The sequence below is a fragment of the Corvus kubaryi genome, unplaced genomic scaffold (genome assembly GCF_017639235.1).
Source record: "Corvus kubaryi isolate FWS band 111438036 unplaced genomic scaffold, C.kubaryi_AGA036_p1.0 37301, whole genome shotgun sequence".
NCBI classification, from domain to species: Eukaryota; Metazoa; Chordata; class Aves; order Passeriformes; family Corvidae; genus Corvus; species Corvus kubaryi.
This window is the reverse complement of record NW_024581094.1, coordinates 605,223-615,746: the sequence shown is the minus strand read 5'-3', so window position 1 is coordinate 615,746 and position 10,524 is coordinate 605,223. Positions and strand designations below refer to the sequence as shown.

At 65.6% G+C, this 10,524-nt stretch overlaps 1 protein-coding gene across 4 annotated transcripts; it reads right to left on the bottom strand.

Moving 5' to 3' along the window:
- Nucleotides 1-195: 195 nt before the first annotated feature.
- KCNH4 (potassium voltage-gated channel subfamily H member 4) lies at nucleotides 196-10,246 on the bottom strand. Of its 4 annotated transcripts, none has more exons than XM_042027866.1 (16): nucleotides 10,107-10,246; nucleotides 7,339-7,572; nucleotides 7,076-7,207; nucleotides 6,778-6,920; nucleotides 5,641-5,884; nucleotides 5,271-5,428; nucleotides 4,752-4,959; nucleotides 4,418-4,612; nucleotides 4,022-4,221; nucleotides 3,419-3,668; nucleotides 3,100-3,314; nucleotides 2,108-2,155; nucleotides 1,640-2,007; nucleotides 1,393-1,496; nucleotides 1,220-1,299; nucleotides 196-1,134 (listed from the first exon to the last, which is right to left on the bottom strand). In XM_042027866.1, the coding sequence occupies exons 1-16, from the start codon at nucleotides 10,180-10,182 to the stop codon at nucleotides 655-657; spliced, it is 3,135 nt and encodes a 1,044-aa protein (XP_041883800.1). In that variant the 5' UTR covers nucleotides 10,183-10,246; the 3' UTR covers nucleotides 196-654. The 4 variants fall into 4 exon arrangements, 3 of the variants coding, with proteins under 3 accessions (XP_041883800.1, XP_041883801.1, XP_041883802.1); XM_042027867.1 differs by having other exon boundaries at nucleotides 7,091-7,207; XM_042027868.1 differs by having other exon boundaries at nucleotides 7,339-7,543; nucleotides 10,107-10,198.
- Between the last annotated feature and the right edge of the window lie 278 nt (nucleotides 10,247-10,524).

Here is a 10,524-nt window from a genome sequence, read left to right as displayed (position 1 = left end):
CGCGCCCCTCCCCTCCCGAGCCCCGCCCCCGGGATGCCCCGCCCCGTGCGCTGGGCGTAACGTCATGGCGCGCCCGCAGGGACTGCTGGGAGTTGTGGTCTGGGACGGCCCCGGCGCGACCGGGTACGCGAGGGACTTGGTGCGGACCCGGACAGGGCGGGGCGGCCGCGGGCAGAGACTCAGCGGAGCCGGGGCTGGAAAAATAGAGCCTTTATTTCTCGGTGTTACGGGGAGTATGGGAGAGGCGGGGCGGAACAACACGAACTACAGCTGCGGAGGGGCGGCAGCGGCCGTGACCCCCGGGCAAACCGGAGACCTTCCCGGAGATCCTTTCGGATCCCCACCGGATTCCACCCGCCAGATCCCTGCCGGATTCCTCTCTCCAGATCCCCGCCGCCCGCCGCTCCCGGCCCCGCGGGTGCCCCGGGGCTGCGCTGCCCCGCCACGTCGCACGGCCCCGGGCAGGTGGGGGTCCCGGGCGGGGCTGCCGGGCGCGGCCGGGTTGTAGAAAAGGCCCCGTGGGCGAAGAGTATAAAACCGTATCAAAATCCCTGCGAGTTTTCGGAGTGCGGCGTCCCGGGGGACTCCTGGGGTGGCGGGCAGGACCCCTCCGGGCAGGGTCACCCGGAGCGGAGCCCCCCGGTGCCCGCGGGGTCAGTGGGAGCTGGTGGAGCCGGAGCGCGGCTGCGGGCGGGCGCGGGGCCAAGCCCCGGCCGAGCAGCCGGGGAAGGAACGGGCGGAGCGGGGCGGCAGCGAGGGGGGCTGCGAGTCCGAGCCCCGGCGAGGGTCGGGGCCGGGGGTGTCCGCTCGCGGCGGGCGCGGCCCCTCGGCGCCCACCCAGGGGTGCAGGGCGGCGGCGTGGGCAGAGCGGCTGCGGACGGGGCAGCGTTTGGCCCGGGGGCTGGCGGTGGGGGAGCTGAGGGAGCTGGGGGGCACCGGCGGCGAGTGGGGCACCGGCGGCGAGGGGGGCACCGGGGCAGCGGGCGGCGAGGGTCGGGGGGGCAGCGGGACGGCCGCGGGCAGGCGGCAGAGACAGACGGGGGGATGCGGGGCGCCCAGGTGACTCCTGAGCAGCTCCATCATGCCCTGCAGCTCCTGGCTGAGGTGCGAAACCTCCTGGTTGAGGTGGTTGATCTGGAAAGGGACAGACAGCAGTGAGCACTGGCCGATGTCCGCGGGGTTTTCAGGGACATGCTTCCACCTCTGGTCCCCACCACACCTCCTGGTTGAGCCTGCTGATGTTCTGCTTTATCTCCTCTGCCTCCATCATCAGGGCTGGGCCGCCTGCGTCAGTCCGTGCTGGGGAGGACACAGACAGTGGTCAAGTGTCCTGCCAAGCCTCCCAGCCCCAGGGCCAGCACTCTGGCCTTGCCAGGCAGTTGCTGGCAGTACCTGAGGTTGGAGAGTCCCTTGCCGCACTCGGCGGCGGGTCCACGTTGAAGCAGAAGGTTTGTGGCTCTGACGTCCCTCCGTTGTCTTCAATCCCATCCACGACTCTAGAGCAGGAGGGGGTGAGGGTTGTCCCGCGTCACCCCCTCACCCCTCTGCCACCATCTGAGCAGCCCCGCAGGACCCCTCGCAGCACGGCTGGCACAAACCCACAGCAGCGGGATGAGCCACCGGCATATCCCAGCCGTACCTGGGACTGAGGTCGGGTGGGCCGTGAGTGTGCAGGGAGGGGATGAGGAGCTTGGCCGGCCTCCTGCCCACGCCACCATCCCGCTCCAGGAGCCGGGTGTCCCGCCGGCACTGTGGAGAGGGGCTGCGGCCGCGGCTGCCACGGGCTGGGGAGTGGCAGTTGTGCCGCAGGGCTGAGACCTGGCACAGCTCATCACCCAGGAGGCTGCTCAGGGAGCCACGGCGCACTGAGCTGCTCAGCGCGGGCAGCAGCAGCTTGCGGCGGGAGGTGCTGGCAGGCGACTGCTGGAAAACCTCGTCGGGCTCCTCCTCATCCTCCACAATGGAGGGAAGGGCCTTTTCCGGGGCAGCACCGCTCTCCGGACGAGGCTGCAGGCGGGAGGGAGGTCAGGACTGGTCCCAGGCACGGCCATCCCCGCCCCGTCCTCGCCCGCCCCGTCCTCCCCCATCGCCTCGGCAAGGGACGAACCTGTGGCGCCTGCGACAGCCTCGGGGACCGGGAGTAGCGGCAGAGCCCCTGCAGGGAGAGCAGACGGTCCCGGTTCAGCAGCAGGAGGGACCGGCTGCACAGCTCCACAGGGACCAGCCACGGGCCCGCAGGCCCCCCAACCTCTCGGTGCTCCCCTGGACAACCAAACCTTCCCCAGCCCCACACATCAGCCTCAGCACCAGCTTCTGCTACCCCTCACCCGCTCTCCTTCCTCTGCTGCTGCCGTGTCAGTGATGAGCTGCCCAACTTTGGCCTGAGTGTCCTGAGCCAGAGTCAAGGCTGCACCCCAAATCCCAGCCCTGGCTCAGCCATCAGAGCACTAGCTCTGTCTGGAGTGCGCAGCCAGCTGGGGAGGGTGACGGAGGTGCACAACCTGGTGCACACTCCTGGCATTCTCCACTCTTGGTTTGTTTACACCCCTCCTGTGTTATGGACATAGTGGGTCTTGGTAGAGCTGTTTGGGACCTAGAGACTGACCTCCCTCACCACCTCCACCAGGCTCAGGGGGAAATTGGGTACCAACAAGATGCTCTGGAGGAGCTCCAAGCCTCTCTCAGCAGAGCCGCGGGAGGAAAAGTACGGCAGAGCCATTTCTGCAGCAGAACATCCTCCCAGATGCTGGAGCCATCAGCATGACTAAACCCGCAGCCCCCAGCTGCATGCTGCACTCCAGGGGGCTTTGCCCTGGCTGTCTGTCCTGTGGTGCCCCGAGTTCTCTTCAACCCCATTTCCAACCCTTCCATCTACCTCAGCCTCCTGCATTGCAAATGCTCTCTCTGCAAATTCCCTGGGTTGTGCAGAGCCAGGACTGGACATACCTGCATGCCGAGGTGGCAGAGCTGCAGCCCCCACCCCAGCCTTGGAGTCTGGGGACTGAGAGCAGGGGGCGCACAGACTCCCCTTCCATTGCCATGTGCAGCCCCGGGGCCATGAGGACAGGAAGGGGCCTGCGAAGGAGGACACGCACCCACCTCCATCTCGCTGCCCTCCCGCAGGTTGAAGGTCAGGTCCTGGTGGATGTCAGCTGTAAACTTGCTGGCGTACTCAGGATAGAGCTGCAGCACTTCACAGAGCCCTCGCAGCCCAATGTGCTGCAGGTCGCAGTAGGTCAGTGCCTTCACGTCGGCATTGGTCTTGATCACCTGGTCTGTGCTGCACAGGTCGGCTCCAATCAAATCCCCTTTGCCTGCAGGAGGGGACCAGGGGTGGGCTAGTGATACAAGCCCTGAGACCCTCACTCTGCCAGGCAGCAGGAAGGGCTGGGGTAGAGCCCATGCCACCTGCCCTCACCCAGGATGGCCAGGACCACGTTGTCCTTCAGCACCTCGAGGGAGCCGGAGCAGACGAAGTAGTTGGCCTGCAACGCGTCACCCTGGCGCAGCAGATACTCCCCTGGGGCACAGAATGAGGTCTTGATGTGGAGCGAGAGGGAGCGGAGGCAACCCCGGCTGGCCGTCTCAAAGATGGGCAGCTGCAGGATGTCCTTGTTGAGGTGCATGGCCACGTCTGCGCGCAGCTCGTCAGGGAAGTCGTGCAGCAGCTGGGGAGAGCGGAGCCGGGGCTCTGGGTGTGAGGGGCGGGGAGCAGGGAGCAGCTTTTCCGCAGCCCGGCAGCCCCAGGGGACAGGTCCCCCTCCGGAGAGGGGAATCTCACTGCTGAGCTGGTGTCTCAGCAGTGCCCAGCAGTCCCGGCTGGCAGAGGCAGGCTCTGGCTGCGGTAATCAGCTGCTTCTGCTCCATGTGCCTGTCCCACTCCCCGTGCTGGCAGGAATTTGCCCCAGACCTGGTCCCTCCAGCACCACTCTCACAGCTGGTCCTGCCAGCCCCAGCGCCCCCGCGCTGGGTGCAGATCGGGGCTGGAGGGGGCTGGCCGAGCCCCACCAACACCTCCTACCTCGTTAGCATCGATGCCGTTGTTCACCGACCAGGTGGTCTGGAAGTACTCCAGCATCCTCTGCTTGAGCTGCTGGGGCAGGTGATGGACGCGGATGAAGTCCTTGAGGTCCTTCATGCGGGTGTGGTAGAGCGAGCGGCGGGAGTACATGCGCTGGATGATGGCCGTGACATTGCCGAAGACAACGGCGTGCATCAGTGCTGGGGGCAGGAGGGCAGCGTCAGGCCCAGCGAGGGGCAGCCGGGGGCACAGCACGGGGGGACTGCTCCCCAAACCCCAGGCCAGGGCTGTCTCACAGGGCACACACGCCCATCACCTCCCCCGGCACCCTGCCTGGGACACAATGCTCTGGCAGCCCGAGGCGAGTGCCCTGCCCAGCCCCACTCCTGGCCTCACCCCCAATGAGCATGGTGCAGATGGAGAAGATCTTCTCGGTGTCAGTGTTGGCACAGACGTTGCCGAAGCCCACGCTGGTCAGGCTGCTGAGGGTGAAGTAGAGGGAGGCGATGTAGGCGCTGCGGATGGAGGGGCCCCCCAACGAATTGTTGATGTAGGGAGCCTCCAGCCTCTTGCCCAACTCGTGCAGCCAGCCTGCCAAGCACAGCCCGGGGTTAGCACTTGCAGGAGCCAGCTGTGAGGGCTGCGCCCATGGCACCGCTGCCCCACAGTAGCGCTCACAGCAGCACGGGGGCACCCCGGTGCTCCAAGCGTGTCTCCACCCCACACTCACCAATCTCCCAGGTGCGGGGGTCGTTGCTCTCCAGCTCCTTGCGGCCGATGACGTACCAGATGCAGGCCATCCAGTGCGCCAGCAGCGCGAACATGGACATGAGCAGCGTCAGCACCATGGCGCTGTACTGCGAGTACCGGTCCAGCTTCTGCAGCAGCCGCAGCAGCCGCAGCAGCCGCACCGTCTTCAGCAGGTGAACCAGCGAGGTCTGGGGGGCAGGCAGGAAGGTGAACCTGGTGGAGCTGCAGGCAGGGACAAGAAGGGACCCCAACACCACCCCCAGGGCAGGAATCCTTCGCCACCTCCACAGCTGCCAGGAGGGTCATGGGCTACAGGGCATGCCAGAGGCAGCTCATCCCCAAGCAGCCTTGCACCCATGCGCCCAACACCCAGGAGGCAGCCAGGGTCAGGGCTTGTCAGGGCATCAAATATCCCCAGGAGATGTGGGTGTTGGAGAGGGGCAGGGAGGTGGGCAGCAGCTTTGCTGTCGAAGGCTGTGTTTGTGCCAGCAGCACTCACCACAGTCACATTGAAGATGTAGAGCAGATCGAAGGGCAGAGCAGCAATCAGATCCACAAAGAACCAGGTGGCCACATAATGGATGCAGATGGAGCGAGGGTCATACACAACCTGGCCGGACTGGCTCACGTATGTTGTCCGGAAGTTCAGGATGATATCTGCCCCAGAAGAGCAGGACCAGCCCTCACCACCCCTTCTGTGGCTGGCAGAGCTGAGCCAGGGTCCTCGGCCAACATCAGTCTCACTTCTGGTGTGCTCAGGACCAACAGCAGGGGCACAGCAATCCCAACTCCCCTCTCCATCACCCCTCATCCCTGCCCTACCATGTCCTCTATCCTGGATCGGTGCTCAGCCCTGCACATGGACCTACCCAGGATGAAGAGCATCTCTACAGCGATGTCGCTGACAATGGTGCTGCGAGCAGCTGACAGACTGTCCTCTGTGCCCGTGAAGCAGACGTTGTAGGGGACAGTGATAGCCACGTAGAAGGTGGCCAGCAGGATCAACCAGTCCCAGAGGGCCTTGAAGATGCTGTAGTGGAGCAGGATGAAGCGGGACTTCTGTACTGAGGCCACCTTGTACTCGGGGATGGACGGCTTGTTCTCAAACACGTTCTGCAGGAGCAAGCGTGGGGGGGTACGTGGATGGTGGATGGTGCAGGGGCCATCCCACACGAGGGGTGAGGGCCACCACAGCCACCCCTCCTCCTGAGTCCTGCCAACCAGATGGCACCCCCTGATGCCAGGGTGATGGACACCCATTTCCTGCACTGAGGTCACCCTCAGAGACGGGCACAGAATGCCCGATTACAGCACATCAATTAACGTGATGTCATTGCTATTAACAGTAATCCCCTGGCAATGCCAACTGCTGCCTGGAACCATCTCAGGTGCCACTTCACATGCTGGGGCAGAGGAGGGCAGAGCCAGGGCCATCCCACCCAAATCCCCAAAATTCAAGACTGGTTCACTGATATTCTTTGCCTGCTCGTCAGCTCTGGGGCCCAGCAGCTCTCAGACCCTCTCTCTGTCCCCACAACTGCGGGTGGTGCCCAAGGACCCTGTTCTGGGCACAGCAGCCGTGCGAAGGGGCTGGCACAGGACTGACTCTGGTCCCTGCCCCATCTGGCAGCTCCACAGCTCTGGCACCCTGGTAACGGCGCTCCCCAGAGCATGCTCAGAGCCAGCACTGGGGTTTCCTGACAGTGAGTGTGTGAGGAGAGGCACAGCTCTGCCAGAGCTGCCAGGTCTGCACAGCAAGCTCTGGGCACCCACAGGGTTCTCCTGCTGCCAACCAAACACATGTGCAGCCTGGGTACAGTGTGGCTGCCAGAGCTCGGGGGCATTTTGGTGCTTGGCAGGCCAGGGAGGGATGTGCATGGGAACAGCATCCCAGTGAGGCTGGGCTCTGCTGGGGGCTGCTCTCAGGAGAGCTGCTGCACTGCCAGTTTACCACAGCCCCAGCATGGGGGGCACTGGCCAAAACTGAGGGTCCCCCAGGTCCTTACACGGTTGATTTTCATCTCGCCACGGTCCCTCCGGACAAATTGGCTGCTGAGCCGGTGCAGCATGGTCTGGCCCTGCCTCCGTGCAGCCCGCAGGTGTGAGTTCCCAGGCTTCTTGCTCCTCTGCTTCTCGCTCCTCTGCTTCTCTGCAGTGGACAAGGCATGCTAAGTTAGTGGGAGTGCTGTGCCATGGGTGTACGTGGCAGGCAGGACCCACCAGGGAACAGAGAACCCCTTTGCCACATCCCCACTGCACACACTCTTCCCTGAATCCCATCCCCGTTCTGCAGCCATGGCTCACCCTCCTTCTTGTCACCCGGGTAGCTCCTGCCCCGGCTGTCTGTGATGTCCTTGAAGGAGAAGAGGAAGAGCACCACCTCCCCCTTTTCATTCTTGATGGGCATGATGTCCAGCCGGCACCAGAATGCAGCTCCTGGGTGGAGGAGAGAGTTGGTGAAGGCAGGGCAGCCCCCCCCACCGCTCAGCAGCTTCACCCCAGGACCATGACAGGGCCGAATCCCAGCTGGAGCTGTGGCCAGGGACCCAGCCCCACGTGCCACTCACCACTCTTCTTGTAGAAGCAGACCTCGGTCTGGTACTCCTGCCTGCTGTCCAGCGCCTTCTCGATGCTCTGCAGGATGGGCTCGCTGGTCTCAGCCCCGCAGAGGAAGCGGCAGCTGCAGTTCTTCTGCATGACCTCGGTGCGGGCAAAGCCGGTGAGGTCGCAGAAGCCATCAGAGCAGTAGACAATGGGGAAGCCACAGCGGCCCTGTGCGTTTGCCAGGATGAAGTTGCTGTCTGAAAGGAGACACAGCTGCCCCCGAGGCCTTGGGGCCACCTCAGGGGGCACAAACAGCAGCCCAGCCCTCCCGGTCCCCCACGTGTCCCCCTGGGAAGTGGAGCCAGATCTCCATCTGGCTGCTGGCTGCCCCTAGCTGCTCCCAGAGCTTGCTCATCCCCTGTCCTGCTGTCCCCAAGGCCCCAGCCCGGGCAGGACCCCAGCCCCACGTACTGGAAGGGGAAGGAGCCTGGATCCATCTTCTGGCCCCCATCACCCACGCGAGGCAGCTCACACCTCCCCCTCGCCATCTGCCACTCCAGCTCTGCCAGGGCTCAGGGAGCTTAGTGGGAGCAGCCGCTCCCGGCTGGGCGCATCCAGCCCAGAGGTGCCCAGCTGTGGTGCTGAGATCCCCAGAGGTGTGGGGTGCTGGGGCACCAGCTGAGAGGGTGGGAGAAAAGCCATGAGCCCGTGGGAAGTCAAGGGCCAGTGCCCAGCTGGCATGAGCCAGAGGTGAACTACAGCATCCTCGGCCTCTGAGCAGCACAGAGCCTCCCCAGCATCCCCAGCCCCAGCACGGGGGTGGCACCAGCCACAGTAAAGCCGTCACCAGCCCCATGCCCTGCCCAATCACAGAACAGCTGTTCTGCCCCACAGCCCCCAGCCGCAGCCCCTGTCCCACAGCACCAGCAAGACAGATGGACTCATGTTAGCAGGGTGCCAAGGAAGCGGGTGTGCAGCTGGCATGGGCTGCAGTGGAACCCAGCGTGGGCAGACCAGGGTATCTATCCCCAGCCCCAAAATGGTCTCCGCTGGTGGGTCCCCAGCACAGGACCCTTGCACCACACAGCCAAGATCAGGTAGATGTGCTCTGCCCCCTCTCACAGAAGAAAGGAGCCCACAGTGATGCCAGCACCCGCACACCATGGGCAGAGTGGTGCCAGGGCAAGGCAAATGCAGCAAGATGCTGCGGGAGGGAGGGGAGGCAATAATGACTGCAGGCAGCCCTGGCCGATGGGGGTGCCGTGGGGCCACCACAGCACGGCTCAGCCCAGGATTAGCTCGGAGAAGCAAAAATAGCCTGAAGCTGTGACTAAGGCCAGATTTTGGCTCTGGGAAGCTGGGATTATGGTGATATCCAGGATGTGTTATTAGAACAGAAAACAAGGGTTTGCATTTGGGAGTGGCTCACTGAGCTGGAGGATGTGGCCCTGGCAAGCTTGGCAGACCTCAGCCATGGTGGCCAGTGTGCCTGGCCGGGTGCCCCGGGGCCCAGAGCAGTGGCTGCCCGGGAGAGGCAGGGTTAACTTCCCACCGGGTATCACTGTGCTAAACCCCTCTCCATGGCAGATAAAGCCGATAAGAGGCACATCAAACCGGCAAAGCCCCACGCTGTTTAAAAGTGCCCGGAGGCAGCTGGGCAGCTTTGGACAGGGGACTGCCAGAGCACTGGGGGCAAAGCCAGGCTCTCCGGGGCAAATTCCCAAGGCTTTGGTCGTGGTGTTGCAGGCAGCTTCCTGGGGGACTCTTCCCTTGGAGAGTCAGATCCAGGAGCTCTGCCCCTCCAGAGGGACAGTGGGATCACCATCACGAGGCACATGTGGCTCTCCCCTGTCACCTCCAGGCGCAGCTTGGTCGGAGTCGGGGAAGAGAGACTTCTCACACATTGCAGCCCCGAAGGTAACTCTCCAAATCCCAGATCCCCTGGGCAAAGGACCCCCTGAGCCACCAGGGCTGCCCCGTGTCACTCCAGGCCAGGAGACAGCTCAGCATTGCAGCAACCACATGCGCCAGGGTGCTTGAAGTGCCTCAGTGGTGCCCTGGGAGGTGGCTGCAGGCTACCAGTGCCATCTTCATGCCAGTCGCTCCCAGCAAGGGAGGAGATGCTTAGCCTTGCTGGCAGCTGGCCCGAGAGACACCTGCTCCAGGTGTTTTTGAAGGGAAGCTGAGGTCAGTCCTGAACACGGCCCGTTCCCGGGGGGCTGCATGGTGCCAGCGGTGCTGGAGCCAGCATGTGGTGGCCGGGCATCACCCATCCCGGCTTCAATCCATCCCAGCTTCAATCCATCCCGGCCCCGGCACATGGACACGGAGCGGCCGGGGACACGGGCACCACGCGGGCACGGGATGGGGCAGCGCGGGGGCCCGGGAATCCCGGGTCAGCCCGGGCCTATTGAGACCGACCGTGCCCTCTTCGGATCTCCCTCTCCCCACCCGGGGCCCCGCGCGCCCCTCCCGCCGGCACCGGGATCTGTCCCTGGTGCTGAGCGCGGCTGCGGCGACACCGAGCGGCACCGGCACCGGCGGCGGGAGCGGGGAGAGCATCGCGGGGGCGGCCCGGGACACGGACACGGGGAGTTCCGGAGCCCAGACACGGGACGGACCCCGGACAGCGCGTGGGTGGCCGCGCCCGGCCGAGCCGCGGGGTCTGCGGGGCCGGGCCGAGCCCTGTCCCGTTCGCCGTCTCCTGAGGGGCAGCGGCTTCCCCCACCCGGTCTCCCCCCCCTTCCCCCGCCGCCGCCACGGCCCCTCCCCGGTCCCGTCCCAGCCGTACGTGTGCCATCGAAGCGGGTGGCGATGGTGTCCAGGAAGGTGTTCTGCGGCGCCAGCAGCCCCTTCATCACCGGCATCGTCCCGCCCGACCGGCCGCCCGCCGCGGGGCTGCGGCGGCGGGGCTGCCTCCGCCGCCCCCGGCCCCTCCGCAGCGCCGCAGGCTGATCCCGGCCCGCCCGGGGCTCCCGCCCCGCCCCGCCCCGCCCCGGCACCGGGAGGGGCCTCGGCACCGTCGAGCACCGTCCCCCGCCCGCGGGCAGGGCGATCTGGCCCGGGGGGGCACTGGGTTGGTGGCGCCGGGACCTGCTTGGCACCGGAGCCGCCGTACCGGGAGGCACCGGGACCCGCTCGGCCACGGGAGCCGCTCACCCCCGGCGCTCCCGGGCCCACGGGGGCTGCAGGAGGAGCAGGAGCCGCCA